This window comes from Dicentrarchus labrax, unplaced genomic scaffold (genome assembly GCF_905237075.1).
Source record: "Dicentrarchus labrax unplaced genomic scaffold, dlabrax2021, whole genome shotgun sequence".
Lineage (NCBI taxonomy): Eukaryota > Metazoa > Chordata > Actinopteri > Moronidae > Dicentrarchus > Dicentrarchus labrax.
In genome coordinates this window covers 25,542,680-25,564,021 of record NW_026136711.1, presented here as the reverse complement: position 1 = coordinate 25,564,021, position 21,342 = coordinate 25,542,680, and the positions used below count along the sequence as shown (strand labels likewise).

The following is a 21,342-nucleotide window of genomic DNA, read 5'->3' as shown; positions in this document are numbered from 1 at the left end:
ACAAAGGTACGGACAAGTTAGTGTCATAAATCAGGGGTTCCCAGCCTTGTTTGACTGATGTGTCCCCACAGCCCTGTCAGATTTTTATTCTTCATCTGTTAATGTTTAAGTCGGTATGGTCATGTTTGTATTCCAGTGTCAGAAGCTGGACAGTTCGGCATGTATCAGTTTCTTTTAGCTATTTCCGCCATTTATTGATCACTTTAAGCTAACTATTTCAACCATGTATCCATTACTTTTAGTTACATATTTGTTTCAAATTGCATCCATGACTTTTATCTTTTCCACCATTTATTAAATACTTCTAGTTAACAACTGTTGATCCATTAGTATCCCCCAACCAACTATATCTGTATGTGTGGATGCACATATATACCCCCTGTTGGGACACCTTCAACTGAAATGTACTTTTTAAAAGACAAGTCCTGTGTGCACACTGTTTGGTGGAACATTTAGTGGCCATCTGTGAGATTTTGTTTTGATTTTGGTGATATCTTTGGTGCTAAGCTGTCACTGGTGTGGTTTTGCACAGCATGTTCAAGAAAAAAACATTTGCGAGTTTGGATGAAACTGTGATGTCTCTTACTTTCTGTTCACTGCTGTTGCTGCTTCTTAAAACAAACCACTTTATCTATATCAGTTATTAAGAACAGGAAATGTATCAGTGATACTGTGATCTGTGGTGGCAAATATGTATAATGGAACAAATACTGATCAAAAGACTAAAATAGATTTCTGGTAGACAATATGTTTCATACAGATTTACCAAACCAAACATCTTCATTTACTGCGGTTTCTATTTTTATCACACCTTCATATTCGGTAAACCAAACAGGTAAAACTATAAATATGATCAAATTCAAACAGGTAACACACGAGATTTGAACATACCAGAAACTCATCCCGAATGAAGTACTTTGCCCTTGTGACACGGGGATCTTCACCTGGCTCTGGTATTGCTGTTGGAGAAGAAGAAATCTAGTCACAATAAAGTAATTTAAACAATCTGCAGCATCAACCTGAGGAGCTCCAACTGGTCAAAGCTGGCAAGGAAGATAATTAGTTAATTAATCTGCTAGTGACAACAAGTCAAAATGTATAAATTATGGGCAGCCACTCTGCTCACACACTGTAGTCTGTGCAGGATTGCTGAATTTGCTTGATTTTGTCATATGGTAAATAATAATACTACATTCTTTGGGTCCAGTAGTGGTAACCACGGAAGAATAAACACTATTCAAAGCAATTCATCATTAAAACTCATCCAGACCAGCAACTCTAAGTCATATTCTAATCTTAAAGTCAGGGGGCCAAAGCCATTTAAAGGACATTTGTGGTTTATAAACAGGCTGAATGTTATTTTCATAGCTCTGACCATCGTGTCGATCAGTTATGATGACATTATAATAACCAAAGTAATTACTGACATTTGAGAAATATGATGAAGTCTAACCGGTCCAGAAACAAAAGCAGACAGATAATAATGGACATTTGTTGTAAACAAAGAAGAGGTTTTAGGCAGATTATCTAAAACATTTTATTTGTAGGAAAACTTAAAGTGATTGCAACCATAATGTAAGTAATGAAAAAGAAAACAGCTACAGCAATTACGTTGGTCTGTAAAATGTTTTATTTATTTTCTCTGCCAAATAAGTTTGACTTCAGATTTTGTTTAAAACCTATAAGATTGTCTGACAGCCCGGGTTTCTTGCCCTGTCTCTACATTCAGAGATCTAAGTAATAAAGTTGGTGGTAAACCTGTTGTAATACGTTGTCATAAAGCAGAATTATCTTTTAAGATGACTGTATACGTCTTCTTACCGCAGAAAAAAACAGATATGTTTGTTACAGTATGTATTGGACACCCACAGATCTCAGTGTGAACCTCTTACCATCATCAGGTGTAGTGTAGCGTGCAAACTCCGGGAAGTACTCCTCAATTTTAGATTTCCCTGCCAAAACCTTCTCAGCGAGCAGGTCCTGCTTGTTCAGGAAGAGGATTACCGAAATGGTCCGTAGCCACCTGTGGAGGGAAATGAAGAACGAGTTCAGTGCCAGATTTCTTTGGACTTTCATTTAGGACCCAGAATACGTTACAAGTCTGTACTTTTAAAGTGGCATTATGTTTTAATAGGCTTTGGCTGAAGAACAAGGGAATAATTTATTCTCTGGAGTTCTGGGCTGAAAAGGTCTTAGAGCTCCTGCCATAAACAGTCCATATGCTCCCACAGGGAGAGAAGAGTCAAGGAGCGGCTCTGTATCCAATTAACGTCTCCTCCTACTGTATATGAACCCTGAGCAGGGACGTTTTATTCTTTCAATTCTCAACCCTGTTTGTACACAGTTCTTGTTTAAGGCGTCCCTTAAATTCAGTCTTTTACTGACGAACAACAACAAACAGTTTCTACATTTCATCTGTTGTTGTTGCCACAGATTGAACTTGTACAGACTTTCCAACATGTTTTTTGCAGCATCTTAGATATGGTCTTATCATTAGATGTATTGATTCAAAGTTTAATCTTTACCTGCATACATGTCTGTGAAGGAAAAGATCTCAATTGTCGTCATTGTCTAGGATTCCTCTTTTATGTGTCCCTCACCTCCCAGATTACTGACACAAACACAAACTAAGGTCTGCTCGGCACAAAGTCACATAAAGTGGAGAACATTGAAGGTTGCTTTTTTACGTAATGTTTAATCAGTAGTTTGTGAGTGCTGACACAGCGAGTAAGAAGTGGCAGAGGTGATGTCAAGTGATTTTATTAGCTTTCAGGAGGGCTGCACAATTAATCAAAGTATTATCAAAATCACAATATGTCCAATATGTAAGTGCAATATACGAATCACAGAAGCTTTAATGAAGGTAAAATGTGTGACAAAACAGCATTATATTGAAGTATTGTAGTGCTGCAGAGATGACCTACAATGTCACATCATCATGATTTTAATAGTTCTTTCAGTGAAAATGAAAACTGCGATGAATCAATGATCATCCCCACAAATCGTGAATCATATCGCAATCGTAAAATCCGTCAAAAATGATCGCAATATGACCATGCAGCCCTAGCATCCAGTAGGTCTTTGTTGATCTACACTCGGCAGAGTAAAACACCAGCGATACATTCTCTGCTTTACTGTCTATGGTGGACAATTCAATAACCAAATATCCCTGCAGTTGTTCTGTGTGTGTAAGAGTGTAAGTATAGAGTTTATGTTTATGAATATCATCTGAGGCTTTATAACCAGAAAAAAAGCTTCCATTTCTTGCACATTTTATCTTTAAATAGCGGGAGAACATGGCTGCAGCCACTGGGTCATAGGACACAGTGGAGATGGGTGTAGACTTTGGCATTGTATAGATGTTAAAAATTCAAATAAAATGTGGGGTCGTTTCATCCTATTCAGTTCCAGGGCGCAAGTGCATGCACATTTGTTTGTGTATTAATGAAAGTGTATACACTATAGGTACTTTTATGCTAAATGTGTTTTTTGAATACTCTTCGTCTCCCCACTTTGACTTTGAGTAAAGTGTGACTAGTTTCATGTCTGACGGTTACGTTTGATGAAGAACTCGGGTGCTGACCTGTTGTTCCAAATGTTCTTGAAAAGGTTGAGGGCTTCCTGTAGTCTGTTGGTCTGATTGTCTTCTCTGATCACCATGTTGTAGCTGCTACTCGCCACTACAAAGATGATAGCTGTCACATCTGTATCACACACACAAAAACACCAGAGACAAGGATTAACACACCAAAGATTGATTAAAAACTACCAAACACTCGTGCACACTTGCTTACATTCATAAATTATCCAGATATTCATCACTACAATAAAGCCGTCCAAGCTACAAACTACATACCGTTAAAACACTGGATCCATTTTCGACGTTCATCCCTCTGACCTCCAACATCGAACATACTGTGAGACAGAGGAAGTTAAAAGTTTAATTTACATTGGGAAAGCAGAGTAAAGACTTTAAATACTGAACCAGTTAAAAGGATTGTGGATCAAAACAGTATCAATAAAAAACAGATGACATTTGTAAACCAGGGAATTCAAGTTTCTTATTTACTCTTTGAATGTTTTGCTAGCAGAGAACGTGGTTCTTCTTTAAAGTCTGAGGATTAATGTTCTGTATTGTGGAAATGTGAGGGGAAAATTCAGCTTTTTTTGTGGTAACTCACTGGAAATTGACTTTGTCTATTTGAAATCTTGTCTCGAAGATCCCGGATGTCAGTACTCTGCATCTCAACAGGTCCTGAAAAATACAAAAGGAACAGGAGGATGTTAGAAAGTTAAAGAAAATATGTAGAAATGGAAAGGGATACAGACACAGAAGAAATAGAAGAGAGTGCAATGTGATATGTTGGACAGATGGATGTAAGAGTCATGACAGTGTGACTGTGAGCCAGCATGTAAAACACCAGGACCCTGATACTGAAGCAACTAAATGAAATTTAGCCATCATTAATTTTATTATTTACACATTTGTGCTATTTGTGCTGCAATGTGTGTATTAAAAAACTCTTTCTTTGGTATTTTGTCTTGATAGATTAATTAAATCATGAATCACTTATACACATTTCTAACGTTTCATATTCTGTCCGTCAACTTATCAATTAATTGACTAATTGTTTTAGCGTTACAGATGACAGATGCAGGCAGAGTGCTTGTATAACAGACGATAGCAAGTGTTTGTGTGTAATCTCACCTGATCAGTGGGTGTGTAGTCATTCTGCCTGACCACCTCAATCCTGTCTAAGAAGCTGCAGAAAGGACAGAAACAAACAGTTGGTTAGAGCTTAATAACATAATATAATGACAATATAATAACACAATATTATATATACACATAATAACACAGTAAAACATGTCAACATTTCCATTTTCCACTGGCCAATTTCAGTAATCATCAAAATAAATGCAAGTTAGCAATGTATTTACCAGCTGTGAATCCAATCATGCAGACCATTTCTTAAATCCAACCATTCTGACTAACTAATCATAATGTGCTGATGTATAATGAGAACAGTAGGGAACCACAACACACACACACACACACACACACACACACACACACACACACACACACACACACACACACACACACACACACACACACACACACACACACACACACACACACACACACACACACACACAGCGGTACATCCCAGTACATTAGTGGGAGCAGGAGAAAGATGGAGGACATTGTTCCCTGAACGGCCACCAGGGGGCGTGTGTTTTAATTCATACTGAGATCAGAGGCAGCCAGTCTGAGTCACCAGCAGCCGTTTGCTCTGTCAGGCCAGAGAAGGCTCGTCAATGGAGCTGCTGTAGTAGTACTTGCACAAGAGGAGAGGTGTGTGTGTGTGTGTGTGTGTGTGTTGTGTGTGTGTGTGTGTGTGTGTGTGTGTGTGTGTGTGGGTATGCAGGCCTACGGTCTTCAGATTTACGGAGCGACTACACAAACGCATGTTAATTGTTTCGATGAACTGGCCTACATTGCTGCTGCTTTTCAAGGTGTGTGAGCTGCCCTGATGTTTTCATGATGACTGTATCAGGGTCACCTGCTGGAGGTATCTGATGCAACAAGTCAGGACTTAAAACAGGCTTAAAGAAAGACTCCTGATACTTTTACAAGAGCATCTGTCAAGGAAACAAAACAAAATGTGTCTTTTGTATCCCACGCTGAAGATGTTTAAGTGTCTGTGTTAAACAGAGGATAAAACCTCCCTCCTCATGTGTAGTATGTGTCCTATAATACATGTGAACATGAGGTAAATGTGAGGCCTCGGACAAGCAGACGAGTTACTGGATGATATTATAGGACTTGCACACATACTGACAAAAACAATACTTTCAGATGTATTGAAGAAACATTATGTAGGAAGAAGAACAGGAGCTCTGCTGCGACAGTGGAAAGAGGAGTGGGCTGAACTCAATGCTGCTTCACTGGGAGGAATTTGGTGATCATCTTAAAGCTAAAGGGGCAACTATTGTAATTGTTTCCCACCAGCCTGCATGCATCAGACACAAGTACTGCAGGTTTTTCCCAGGACGTCAACTACAGCTACGACTGTAAGCATACTGAGAAGGACTGAACTAACTTTCTGTCTGCAGCCAACAACACATGATAGTCTTTACAAACTCATAAGGCAATCTTTGAAAATGTTTTATAGGGTTTATACCATTCACTGCATTTTAGAAACATCCTGTCACTAATTGACTCCTGCTAAAAATTCATAAAAACATTTAGAGAGAAAGACCCTGAATTCAGTTTGGTCCAATGTTAACACATGTGCCCAACATTCGCCATAGGAAGTCCCCTAAAAACTATTTCACTGTCTACTGTAGTCGATTTTATTTCTCAGACGATACATTTGCTAAATACAACAATAAAAACATTAACAATAACAAGAAACAAGTGCTACTAATATGTAAACTTTCTGCCTGGCTGCATTTTTAATTCCATCGTGGTTAAAGGTGCCATTTCAAGTCAGTTTGGGGATAAAGAGGAACATAAAGTATGCAGCATACATACAGTAGGCAGGAGGGAGGTGGCCCAGGTGGATTGTTGAGTATCTATTTAATGGTTGTTTTTGTTGATTGGTTCATTTAAGACTCATACTTTCTGTAATAAATATAGCTTTCAGGCAAGGTTTCCTGCAGTGTTGTAGTGGAGGTACACCATCTCCCCTGAAATTTTGACATTTTTATGAAAGATAAACCAAGCCAAAGTGCTAACAGGCCCTAAATTTGCACAGAATGATATGATAGGTAATAAGTGAGGTGATTGTTAACACGATCAAAGACTAAACTAAATTGATAACAAGGCAAGATTCATCGGGGCAGCGCTTACCACCGCTACTTATTAATCTCCCATGTAAACTGTGTAAGGGTTTGCAAGCTAAAAAAGTTGGTCAGAGTGATGGTTGATTACCTGCAACAGTGGCTTCTAATGTAGACAAACGTACTGATTTCCCAGCGTGTTTGATTCCTGCACGGCTGTCTGTTTTGACTGATCATCTGCCCACCTTTCCTACAACTAGAAAGGCAAGATGCTTGCTAGTAGCTGCCTCTCAGGGCAAAGGTATGTAACCCCCTCTGAGATAACTAGGAATGTGGCACGCAGGGGTGAAATGTGACAGGAGGGCTGCAGGTAACACACTGAAAGGAACAGGGGGGTGGGTCTGTGGAAGCAACAGTACTGGACAGACGGACAGACAGGGGGAAGAGACTGTGAGTCAGGAAGCAGAGAGAGTCAGTGTGAGACTGGAAGAGAAACAGAACAGGAAAAACTGTTTGGGGAACAAAGAGACGCCCGTGTGCATATCTCTGCACAAACGCACACTGACAGATATTCATATAAAACACACGGAGGCAATTAAGCAGCCAACCAGTCCGGTACCGTCGGCTCTCTGCAGGGGCAGAGTGGCTCAGCTGTTCCCACACCACAGAGCCGCCGCTGTGCCAGCACACCCAGAGCCCTCGGTGGATAACTGTTCAGCCAAGCTGCCTGTTACTGCCCCGTATCCACAGCTCAGACCCTGCAAGCGTCTAACTTCATCCTCTCATAACATCCCCAATGCTGAGCCCTCCAAACACATAAATAACCTGGATGTGACAGACTCTAAAACCCCTAATGATGACAGAGTTAACATGGCTGCCGCCGACATCTGCCGAGCCCAAACTCTTGTTTATCTACAGCTCTGGTCTGAGGCGTCGACACGCCCAGGACAAACACACTGCTCAATTTTTAGCAGTTCTCCCTATTAATAGGAGAAGTGCCAATAATAACCGTGCCTAGTAAGTTGAACTAAATAATAGTGGCTGCCCCAGTAACAGAGAGGTCTGCGGTGTTATGTATAACTTGTCAGGGTTATTCTGGGGTGGCAGACGAGCTGACTTAAATTCTGGAAATACACACAGGACTCTTGTCTGGTGACTGAAAATAACTCAGTATTTACAATAAAAGATAAAGTACGTTTTTAGCTTTGGTATCTTTTTTGCTCTCTTGCAGGTACAGAAATAGTTGGGGGTTAAATGTAGGACGAACAAAAATAGAGGGGGAATATTTATATACTTAAAATGTTTCTATTTAATATATTTTTAAATTATTGCTATATACAGACAGAACAACCCTGGACACTTACATTTTATCAAAACTTAACACAAATACAGCCATTTAGACTTGAAGAAAAAAGATGTTAAACTAAACAGTTTCCAAAAATAAAGCTTACAAAATGTACTTCTAAAATATTTTTATCTTCCTATTTATTGATATAAAATCTAAAGCTTCTTCCAAGAATTGACTGCTCTGAAAATATTCCCAGTACTGCCACAAACAGCAACATGTTTAAACTGTGTATCTCCTTTGCACACTAAAAATCTAAAATTAAAAGTATGTAACAAGTGCAACAACAGCAACGATAAGTTAATATAAGTTTTTATTATTATCATTATTATTATTATTATATATTTCTATGGCAAGAATTCCCCTACAATCAGCAATCAAACTGAGATCTTCCCATGCTGGAAGCACACAGGAGGCTGCAGCATCAACAGCGGCGTGCTGGCCCAACAAAGCTGATAACACTCCCATAATGCATTCATCTTGTTAAAGTGGCAGTATTAGGACAAAGGATTACCCAGATTATGAGCTAGTATACATCTTCAGCTCTACACGGGATTAGGCTACTCTGAGCTGCACAGCGGTGTTTAACTCGTCTGGCCTGCACACGTACAGCTCGACTGGAAAAATGGCTGAATTATTCACTTCATTTACTTGGATAAAAAAAACCTCATAAACTTAATAAATAAGATAACGTGAGCATGTTTAAGGGGAGTGTTTCAGGTTACTGATTCAACATTTCTGGTTACATTTTGAAATCATGATGTCTTAATTTAATATTCACTTCAAAAAAAGTGATTGGCAACGTCTCTCCTCTATTTAAAAACAGACAGCTTTTATCTTTAAAGAAGAAAATAACTGTAATAACAAACTTAACAGCATATACTGTAAGTATGTTTCTTGACAGGGTTTATGGTTTAATACACACAACATCTGGGGACCTTTACTCTGCATCCGAGCAGCTCTGATCGGCTGTGTGAAACACACCACCACACACACACACACACACACACACACACACACACACACACACACATACGCACACGCACACACACACACACACATACGCACACACACACACACACATACGCACACACACACATATACGAGCTGGTCGGCAGGATTAAGTCCCTAAAAAGTGCCTCTTTCCACATATGCCAAAATCCAAGTTCAACAACCAATTTATTTTCAAGCTCACGTCACCTCCTTTCAAAAGAATACTAAAATCCTCTCAAACAAAAGCTTATTCATTAACAAAGAAAACTTATTTAATAATTCTGGCAAACTGAGAACGTAGAAAAATTGGTTCAGTGCAATTGTTCATGACACATAAATAAAACTCAATAAAGCAACAGGTAGGAAGGTTAAAATATATGCTAAGTTACTATTAAATTAAAAAAACTATTAATGTTACTAATATTTATTTAATATTTAGTTAAAATGTGGGTACAAAATACATTAATTTCATAAAGCCTCTTGCTAAAAAAGTACCAAAATGTACAAGCAAAACAAAACAACAAACGTGTGACAAAATGCCCTAAAAAGAGCAGCTTTTACCAGATTATTTACCATTAAAATTCACCATTATCATGAAGTATTCAAGCTAAATTGCACAACTTGCAAATATTCCAGTCTTAAGCGCTGCAAAACTGAGAGCAAACACCGACTTTGAAAAACACTTGAATTTGTCATTTCAGGATACTGAAATAAATCTCTGCACAAGAGAAAAACTGGAGCTTCACAAGCCTCCGAAAAACAACAAGTCGAGTCAGAAAATGGTCTCAGCGCTTCCTCAGGGGGGGAAAAGATCGTGCACGGCCCGCCGAGCAGAACGATTCGAAGGGGCTTACTGCTTCTTTGTACGTTTAACGCTTTCACATTGCCAGCCGACCAAACCAAAGGCTTCACCAGCCGATCCTTAATCAAACACACACACACACACACACACACACACACACACACACACACACACACCACATCCAGAGAGAGAGAGAGAAAGGGGAGGAAAGAAAAGAGAGAGAAGGCTGTGTCTGACATTACAGCGCTGCTCCAAAAATAGCTCCCTGGCGCCCTGGCCTCCAGCTTGGTTGTCATGGCGACAGAACCACAGGCGCTATAAATAGACAATCGGCTCCAAATCTTGTGCGACTGGAGTGAGGCCAGAGAGAGGGAGAGACAGACAGGGAGAGACAAGAAAAAGAAAGGAAGAGAGAAAATAAAAGAAAGAAATAAAAGAAGGAACGATAGAAAAGAAACAAAAAGAAAAGAAAGAATGAGAGAAGGGGGGGGAAACGGCGAGCAACAAAGAGACACAGAGAGAGAGAAATGCAGGGAATGGAGTGGGTTAGAGAGAGAGCGGAGGAAGAAGTGCAAGAAAGAAGAAAAAAGGAACAAAGAACAAATTAAAGAAGTTAAGAATTAACAAAAGGAACACGAGGAAAAGAAACAGAAAAAAACAGAAAAAGAATCAAAGATTTTGCAAAAGAAGAACAGCAAGAAAGAAAAGACAAGAAGAGACAGAAAGAAGGAAGAACAGAATGAAAGAGAAATACAAGAGACAGAAAGAAAGAAGAACAAAATGAAAGAGAAAGACAAGAAGGGACAGGCAGAAAGAAGAACAGCAAGAAAGAAAAGACAAGAAGAGACAGAAAGAAGGAAGAACAGAGTGAAAGAGAAATACAAGAAGGGACAGACAGAAAGAAGAACAGATTGAAAGAGAAAGACAAGAAGAGAAAGAATGAAATAAACTATAGAGAAAAGAAAGAAAAGACTTTAAAATGTCAAGAATAAATGAAGAATGCAAGACCAAAAGGAAATTTAAAGACAAAAAATAAGGGGACATAATATAAAAAAAGCCAAAATATGACAAATGAAGAACTTAATTAACAAAGAAACACAAAACCAGAGAAAATAGAAAAGAAAAGAAAAAGAGACAAATAAAGAAAGAACAGAATAGCAAAGAAATACAGAAAAGGGTAAACCTCGCACTGGGAACACGGGGAGCTGAACGTTGGGAGCGGCACAATCACTGAACACACACAGCATTCAGAGAATCACAATACAGTGAGATTGCAGCAGCAGTTTCCCAAAGACATCTCCCAATGAGCTCGCCTTAAACACTGTAAAACGTACCCGACTTATGCAAAGAGCATGTTTAAAATCGGCTGCACACACACATCCAAACATATTCAGAATAACCCCACACTGAAAGTATTGACACTACAAAACCGCCCCAAAAAAAATCAGTTTGTCTTTATTCATCCCTTATTCTACCCTCTCTCTCTCTCTCTCTCTCTCTCTCTCTCGCTCTCTGCGATGAGTCAGAGGCTCAATCCGAGCCATTTTCTGTCCCTGCAGAAACACCACTACACATCACAAAGAGAGAGAGAGTGAGCGCAAAAGAGGGAGGAGGGGGGAGGAGGAGGAGGAAGGAGAGAGGGGAGAGGAGGAAGAAGAGGCTCAGGGGAGGATGTCGGAGAAGTAAATCAGGGGGACTCCGGCACATGATCGCTGGGACAAGACTTCAGAGAATCAACAGATAATAAACACGGCAGTAACCTAACAGACAGACAGACAGCTAACAGACAGACAGACAGACACCTAACAGACACAGAAACTGAATGTATGGAGATGTCCAGTCACACTCCTCCTCCTCTCTCTTCACATCGTTCCTGTCTAAAAACTTGGTGCAAAGCCTAAAAAGTACAATCCAAGAAAGGAAATGCTGGGTTTATAATTAGAGTTAAAGAAGCGTGTAAATAATCAATTACTTTTTCAAATAACTGATGAATCATTTACTCCATAAAATGTCACAATATAACATGTTTCCACGATGAGGTCTTTACATTAGTTGTGTTCTGGGTTTCTGGGTTTTAGAACTAATCAATGTTTTGGCATTTTTTTAGATTAATTACTCGTCCATTGTGGATTGATAGACTATAACAATATATATTTGTCTACTATTCTACTATTGTGTGCAGTGTTTTAAATCTATGAACAAAAAAACTGCTTTGTGGCAGCAATATCACATTTTTATTTTGGCATCATAATGATGAAGTACCTTAATGTGTCAGGCACAGTTACTGCTGGATTAGCAAAAAACTTTTTCCGCCATCTCAAATCAAATGTCAAATCGAGCGACTCATTTTTTCAGACCTTAATTATTCTTACAATAACTACTTTTCTGGTTCCTTGGAGGGACATATCATCATCTTCTATGCTGATAACTGCAAACTTATTAGTAAACAGCGGCTTATGTACACATACAGCACCTGTCCACCTGATAGATGTTAAGTCCGATATTAACTCTCCTTTTAGCTCCGTTTTTGGTCTCCACCAGCTCCTGAGGGAAATATCTGGCTGTGTGAAAAGTTAGTTTAAAGTTAGTTTAAGTGTTTAGGAGAAGACCCGCTCCCTCTGTAGATAAAGAGAGCACAGTCAAAGGTAACAAAGACACAATGAAAACATATCTATGAATATTATATTCCATTTCAGCCTAAAGATGCTCCTAAATGTTACACTCTTTAAATAATATGTCACCAAAGCGGACAGAAGTCCACATCTGCTACAAAGACATTAAACATGCTAGTGAAGCTAAACAACTCCCAACTTCATATAATCAAATGCAATATTAACTGCTGATCTTAAATATTATGTATACTCTGCATGATAAAACATACCACAGGCAGACAATTCAAAGGGCAAAAAAACATGTTGCATTTGCTCTTATCACAGCTCTGTGAACAGGCTCCTTTCATACAGTTTTTTCCAAATACATAATCGCCTGCAACTGGTCAGCAGCGTCTCAGGATTCTCTGGGCCACGTGTTTGCATTTATTTTCTTTGTGTATGCCACATTCCACCCAACAACTCTTTCCTCGTCTCATTTAATGGAATAGTTAGCATAAAGACTGAAACAGGGGGGAACAGCTAGCCTGGCTCTCTACCTCTGAAGGGGACATTAAAGTACATATATTTGTCAACCAGGTCAGATTCTTTATCATCCCTCCAAAGCCGTACGAGAGCCACAAATGTTTCATAGTAAATATTCAATCACTAAGTGCATTTTTGGAAACTACAGCTCTACGGTATGTCTTTGTTTGTAAACTAGCAGTAATAAACGGTGTATTTAATCACTTAATGAAAAATAATTAGGGATAAAATATCCCATAACATATTAAAACATAATAAAATTCCAAGAAGAAAAGTTTGTGAGACTTTTTTAAAATCTTTGTCTTATGGACGACTCTTTGAAAAGGCACCATTTCCTCTCAGGGTCTCAGAAGTGATTTACGGTCGGGAGAAAGTGCCGGAATATTTCAGGACAAAGTTTACAACTCTATGATCGCTGTATGGATTAATAAAACAACAGAAACCTGACAGACAGACAGACACAACAAACCCTTAGCCTCGGTTCTGTAAGGGGACACAGTCACGCTTGTTTGGACTTTGTATGTGAATTGCCTGCAGTTAGAGCAACATAACCAACATCCACGTGTAATCAAGGACAACAACATCCTCGCAAACAAAGTGTGTGACCATATTAAGAGTCAGGAAGTGTTAACAAAAACAACAACAAAAACACATCATAGAGGAGCATGACGGAGCAAAAACACAGTCAGGGAAGCTTCAGTGACTACCGTCTCGTCCGACAGAGACAACAAAGCATCACCGCCCCGTCAACTTCTTCTTCCCCTTTTTTTGATTTTTACCATGACATGAATTGGATGATATCATTTGTGTGGTTTTTTTTTAAAAAAAAGAAGAGTGTATGGGGTGGCCCTGACTTTTCCTGTGCTGATCCAGGGTTGACATTTTCATTTAATGCTAACAACCTTCATCAATAATGCTGAAGTTGTCTCTCTCCTAACACACTCGCTCATTCTTTCTCCTTCTGCAGCCTGCCTGGGTTAAAAATAGCTCTCCCCTCTCTCATTCTCTGCCTCTCCGTTTACATAAGCACACAGAGGGGGGAGGGGAGCACTTCCGGTCTGGCCACCCAGCCCAGCATCTGATCCATAACACTGGGGCTGCTGGGTGTGGGAGAGGAGACGAGAGAGGAGGAGAGGAGAGAGGAGAGGAGAGAGGAGAGGAGAGATCCCGCAATGCAGGGAAGCCCTCTCTTTCTCTATTTCAATCTGTCTCTTCAATCCTTTCTCTTTTTCATCATTCGGCGTCTCCGTTAGCTTCTCGAGAGCCTCCACTGACACCACACCTCCCCACAAAAAACATACAGTATCACACACAACAAAACACCTGTGGCCATAAATGCAGTTTAAGTGACAGGACACACACACACACACACACACACACACACACACACACACACACACACACACACACACACACACACACACACACACACACACACACAGAAGGTCAGTGGTGCAAAGTACATTTACTCAAGTACATATTACTTTACGTGAGTTATATTTCCTGCTACTTTATACTACAACTCCACCACATTTTAGAGCAAAATTGTCTACTTTTTAATTCCACTTCATTTATCTGACAGCTATAGTTTCTAGTTAGTTTTCAAATTAAGATTAAACCTGAAAAAAAGCACACATAATAAGTCTATAACAGGCCATATATTGTCCCCAACCTTTTAACTTGTGGTCTCTTACAAAAAAGCAGTGTGTAGTGTTCATCAAAGAGTGAGATTTCCTTTCTAAACGTCTCAGATAGTTTCATTTAAATTATTGTTTGAGGCTGAAAGTGCTAAAACTCTCCAATATTTCCCACATACAAAAAAAAAATACTAGAGAAAAGTCCAAAATATGGAAACAAATTTGTGTAGCAGAACTTTGTTTGCTCATTTTTCCAAACCTTAATAATCATTATTAATCAAAACACATTAATCATTCACTTAGAGGAGCCTAACCCCAAGGTTGGGAGCAGCTCAACTAAATTACCTAACTTCATATGAAGTAGTCAAAACCAGCTCTACCTCGACTAGCTACATGTAATGTTACTTACAAATTAATAGATCAGTATGACGATTTTATAATGTAATAATATGTCAGTCACGGGAGCCATGTTTCTATATTTTCTGTACTTCGAGTAAATTTTGCTGTTAATGTTCATGTACTTTCACTTAAGTAGGAGTTTGAATGCAGGACTTTAACTTGTAATGGATACTTTTTACTAAAGATCAGAAAACTTCTTCCGCCACTGAATAAAGTTACATATACAAAAAAACATACGACAACTACTTCACACATGCATGTCGATGCACCAGCACATCCTTTACACAAACACACACATACAAGAGAGTCGGCAAGCCTCCGCCCTCCGAAGAACTCTGGCTTCATGTGACCGCTGCATGCCTTATAACAGAGGCAGGCTTGATCAAAAGGCAGATAAGAAAAAAAATACCAGAAAAGAAAGAAAGAAAGAGTTTGGAACAGGGGAGGGAGAGTCGGGCAGAGGAAGGTTTGGAAAGCTGAAGATTTTTTGGGGGGGGAAAAACAATTCACCAGTCAGTGACAAATAATTTCGATACGCCAAACACCGGCAATTCAGCATTCAAGAGTCAGCAGGGCTAGGACGCGATCTCAGTCGCCGTCACCAACCATACACCAATGTACAACTTTGTAACTGCTCAATACACGAAAGAACAATCTGCAATCAAGCACGACAAAATATTAAAGGCTAAATCTGGTGATAATCTGTGTTGTTCTTATCGTCAATAAATGCCATGAAAAGACAAAAACCAACACCAACAATGAACTGATCCTACTATCAAGTATTGCTTGTGTAAACAAAAGCCTGATATGGCGTCACTCTGTGCCATAGACCTCAATTTTAGCAGCCAGTCATGTTGGACTGCTAGCTAAATGCCAACATCAGCATGATAACATGCTCACAATCACACTGTTAACATACTGATGTTCGGTTATACGTTTATGCTACCAAAGTAATGGACAATTTGAAATTTTGACCTGATGAAGGTGCTGGATGAAAACTCAGAGGATCACCAAAGATATCACAAACGTATCTTGAGGGGGACTTGAACCTGTGTACCAAATTTAATGGCAAGCCATTTTATATTTATTGAGACAGTTTGGTCAAAGCCACAAATGTGAATCATTAGGATCCAACCACAGGGCACCACGAATGTCTAAATGTCATGGAACTCCATCTAATAGTTGTTGAAATATTTCATTCTGGAAAAGTGACGGATCGACCAACATTGCCATCACCAGAGCCACACTGTGCTCGACACAATGAGCCACACTGTTGCACTGGGTGACATGTTTCTACATTACAATGGACATGGAAACTGTAGTTTATTCTCAGTTAATCCCACATCACTGCTGTAAATACTCACTACGCACTAAATCTGCATCTAAAAATAGTTTCCAAAAGCAACATCTACCTCTGTTTGTATAAAACTAAATAAAATATTACCAACCAACTCAAGTTGTATTACTCATTCTGATGTCTTACTAAACCAGAAACTGATTCTGATGAGGTCTATTCATAAGAAATTCCTATCTACCTACTATCAATACGCACTAGAACAAACACACTGTCATTGGAGGCAGCGCAGCATTCATTGTCACCTCATGAACTTTGACACCTTGCACTTACACGGCACAACACCCAAACGCTGCACAGTGTATAAGCTGAATGGTATGTTGTGAGTACATATGTGTGTGAACTAAAGAGTCACAGAGAGAAAAAGGAAGCATGTCTTTGTATCCGCCTGCATATATATGTATATATATGTACCTTTAACTGTTGGTGTACGTATAGGGGTGAAAAAAAGGAAGGGGAATATAAAAGAGAGACTTACTACTGTGCACAGTCGATGAGTTGATATTCGTTGGACCTTTCCCAGCAGGCCCGAACACCCTCGTCCTGCCAGAGAATCTTTGCATGGTCATAAAACTCCTGGAAAGAGAAAAAAAAAGGGGGGGGTCTTGATCAACGACATACCGCAGCTAGAAATAACTGCAAGTCAGGTTCTTGCTTTAAGGCAGACGATCCCTGAAATAAAGATATATTACAAAAAGACCTCAAGGAAAAGTGTATTAGCTCATATATTTATCTGAGTTTTCAAGGGAAGAAAAGGGAGAAGGAAAGCAGCACTGTTACAGTGAAGACCCTCTGAACACAAGGTGAAGTTCGCCCCCAATAATTTTTTTAATGCAAATGAGGGTGACAGTCGCCTGGCAGCCATTTTTTGTGTTATTTTAAGTGTTTTGCTTAAAAAAAACTGACAACAAATGAGCAATGCAGTGGTACCTGCATTGTTACAATAGTTTGTTTTAAGCAAAAAGGCCAAACACATTTTCTTTTTCCAGCTTCTTAAATGCAAGGATTTGATGCTTTTATTTGCCTGGCATGACTTGCATTTTTCAATATTTTTGGAGATTTTATTAGATATAGATACACTAATAAGGAAAATAATCATTAGTTGCAGCTCTAAAAAGCAGAGAAGAAAACAGAAGTAGTGTTAAAAAAAAGTTAGGATATAAACTATACAAAAACAAGTAATGCAGGGAGAAGTTCGGTATCTTCGGACGAGCCTATTTCTCGTCTGCATCTCCATGGGTGAAAACGTTTAAGGGCAGATGGAAGGAGGCAGTGATACTCCCTAGTGCTAGTTTGTAGTTTAGGGCCAGCTTGGAGAGGAACAGTAGATGAGCGGGCCCCGACAGAGGCAGGAAACAGAACAGTTCACTGAGTTCATGAAGAAATGGAGAGCTTTGTACTGACACAAGGCTTGGCTGTCATTACACAGGGGCCTATCTCCTCACTACGATCTTCAGTTGGTCACATACAATGCAGTCAAGCACAAATAAGCCATTATCAGCCATAGGGTTATACTGTACTGTGTATACCCTTTGAAATACTTAACTGAGAGTGACCACCATGTTGCTGACGGATAAAGAGGAGTATGGGAATGTAGACGGGACGGGGGGAGGTGGGTACACGGGACGAGGTGACACTTGAGGTCTGTTTAAAACTAGCGGTGTTGTTTTTCTTACCACAATATAAAATTGTCAAACATGTATAATTGCCTTCTATCACTGCTACTGTTAAGTACCTTAATTTGTCATTTATCTTCAGTGTCTGTAACAAGCACACGAGATAGAAGTAAAACATACGGGGGAACTGGGTTTTATTTTACAGACAGAGCTCTACTTGTCTTTATGCTGCAGGCAATAACACAGAGCAGCATAACTCAGTGTTAAGTAAAGGGAATGCAAGTTGATTTATTTAGTAAATATATATATATATATATAAGTTGTCCTTTGCTCTTAACTGTTTATTTAAAACTTTAAGTTAAAGCTAAAACTAACAATTATTTTCATTATCTGCCAATTTATTCCTCCATATATTATTTAATCAAAAAATGTTAGAAAATAGTCAAAAACGCCTTTAAAAATGTCCTAAAGCCCAAAGTGACTTTTTCAAATTCCTTTCTTTGTCCGACTGACAGTCTACAAGTATTTAGGTTAAAACTCCATAATGAAATACAGCAAATCAGCGCAACCGAGAAGCTGGAGGCAATGAATGTTTACCATCTCTGCTAAACGATTAATCGATTACCAAAATACTTGCAGATTAGTTTTTTTAAATCGATAAACTAATCAAGTATTCGGTTTCATTTGAACCATTTTGCTGCTTTTCTTTGTTTTATCACAATAAATTCAATATCTTTCATTTTGTTGGTAATTTGAAGCTCTGGGTGCTAGCATTTAAAATATAAAGTGTTATCTATTTAACAGTAGCTTTATAAAATAATGACAACATTGCTGGGGATAAAAGGGAGTCTAAATGTTTCCTGTGCAGCTTTAAAGAGTGAAACTTTTTTGTCAAGAGCTAATCAACAATATACAGAATAAGGGTTAAGTGCACTAAGATGATCCCAGGACTAAGACAAACAAATTACAAGGGCTTAACTGAAGGGCTTTAAATGTCTGATTTAGCATGTAACCATAGACTCGCTTGCAATTTTCTTTATCATCTTATCGGAAAAAGAAACCATTTAACTACTCATCAACCAAAAATGGACTGATATACAGTAGGCAGGGAATTTTCAGTCGCGGAGGTCAACAAGGTCGACTAAAGGGTATCAATCAGTTTCTCTTTGTAACTTCTTCAATTTTGGAAGTGGAAGTGTTTTCAAAATCATAAAGTTTATTCATGGCTACGTGTAAAATTCAGAGAGTTTAACTGAAGAAGAAAAAGGCTATTTCATGATGCCTCTCATGGTTGTTGTGCCGCTCTGTGAAGAGTTTAAGAATAGTTATGGCTGTGACCTCAGTGCAGGCCCACTTTGAAATCCTGTGTGAGAAACAGGTATTGCTCTAAAGACATGCTGCAGGATTATATATGAACTACTTTAAATTCAACTGCATATTTTGAGTAATCTACCAGTTGACATATTAGAGGTATACAGTCACACTATATGTGAAGGGATTTATTAAAATGTAAAAAAGAAATTAACATTTTTTCTGAGAATTTCATCAGTTTTGGAGGCAAATCTCCCTGTTTTCAACTCTCTAAGACCTCAGAACTAGAATCAAATGAAAGTCATGTTCAAGATTTTAAAATCTACGCTACAAAATTAATCTTTTTCCTTTTACAACATCTACTTTGTTTGCGTGGAAGAAGTATGTCTCCTTTGTTTCTCTTAATGAGGAACCACCGTTTTTTTCTGTTAAATGATTTTGTAAAATTTCTCCTTATTCAAATCAAGAAATTTCTAAGAACAGAAGTTGTTGTAAGAATTGCAAAACCCTGTGAGGCCAATTTGTGATTTTGAGCTATTTACAGTAAATAAAACTGACATGACTAACTTGAGTACAATGACGTGTCACTGTACTGTATTGCGCTGGGAGCAAGGGAGCTCAGGACAGGTGGGCATGGCAGTAATCAGTGTGCAGGGAATTAAAAGGCCTGAGTAAATAACGTCAGTAACGATTTTTTATCTTACATAAAGGCGTGGTCCTTTTTATTATTAGCATTTTAGGAGAATGTGAATAATAACTACGAGGATTACTGGTTAGAAACAAAGCTCAAAAAGGAAATCAAGACCTGAGTATGGAGATTCAATCCTTGTGCTTATTTTCTCTCTCTCCCTCTTCCTCCTCTGCTGAAGGCAGAGTCAACCAGTCAAACTGGTTTCCAGTAGGCCCGAAGGCCAGGCGAGGGGGGAGCGGGCTGAGGAGGAGGAGGAGGAGGAGGAGGAGGAGGAGGAGGAGGAGGAGGAGGTGGAGGAGTTGGAGGATAGGCTGAGTCTATCAGATACTTTGTACCGTGTTCCCTTTCCTGAACAAGCACCCATTCACTTCAACGAGCAAAATCAGTTAACTTTTTGCTTCTGGGAACTGATGTTGTAATTAAACGTCGCTTTAGTAACCAGCTGTCATTGTGCTGCTATCACTATTTAAAATAACAGATATATTCTTGACGACTCCAAAACCCTCCACACCCCACATGGAAAAGACCAAAGAGATCAGATCCAAGTGTGGGTGCTGGTCTTTCCCTCCAACAAGACCCCACAGGTCCAACAGTGGAAGTCTAGTCCAGCCCGAGGGACGGGTCAGCTTGAGACAGGCCCGCATAATAAATTTGCCATGAAAAAACACAGACAATATCAGGAGACTTCCTTTTGCTTACACACAAATACACACACTCTTCACTGGAAACGCAGCTGCTGTGTACAAATCTACACAGTGGAAACAACCAGTTCAAACACTGAAAACTGTGAAGACACAGTGTTCTTATTCCTCTATACATAATCTTTCTCATATTAAAAAACAGTTGAAATGCTATTTTGTAGCTTCAGTTAGATTTTTCACAGTTTAGTTTCTCTAAATGTTTGTTCCACTGATTGATTAAAGCTACATATTGCTCTTTAAATTTGTGAAACACTTCAATCTGCAAACACACTTCATTTAAAATTTATATCAAATTCAAAAATCCAGATGTATTTTGCATGATTTTTAACAAATTTCCCAGTAAATCAGAATAAATCTTTGAAAAGTAGAATTGAATATTTAAAATTAAGTGTGATTTATGTGCTTGTTCACATAACCTGAGTTGATCGCAATAGGCCTGAAAATGGGTATGAAGGGTTTAAGAGATTAAAAACATCAGCATTATATTTGATGATTTATTTTCGAAAAATAGGACTGCAACTAATGATTTTCATTATCCATCAATCTGCTTTCATTAATTGATTTATGTCT

The 21,342-nt window shown here is 38.8% G+C and overlaps 1 protein-coding gene across 3 annotated transcripts in view; it reads right to left on the bottom strand.

Moving 5' to 3' along the window:
- LOC127371544 (guanine nucleotide-binding protein G(s) subunit alpha) overlaps positions 1-21,342 on the bottom strand; it is a 33,956-nt gene that overhangs the window by 3,292 nt on the left and 9,322 nt on the right. For all 3 annotated transcript variants that reach the window (XM_051414405.1, XM_051414406.1, XM_051414407.1), the window contains 7 exons: positions 16,932-17,029; positions 4,709-4,763; positions 4,182-4,255; positions 3,857-3,915; positions 3,584-3,704; positions 1,893-2,023; positions 892-959 (listed from right to left, as the gene is read on the bottom strand). In XM_051414405.1, coding sequence (XP_051270365.1) covers positions 892-959; positions 1,893-2,023; positions 3,584-3,704; positions 3,857-3,915; positions 4,182-4,255; positions 4,709-4,763; positions 16,932-17,029 — 606 coding nt within the window. The remainder of the gene's footprint in view (positions 1-891; positions 960-1,892; positions 2,024-3,583; positions 3,705-3,856; positions 3,916-4,181; positions 4,256-4,708; positions 4,764-16,931; positions 17,030-21,342) is intronic.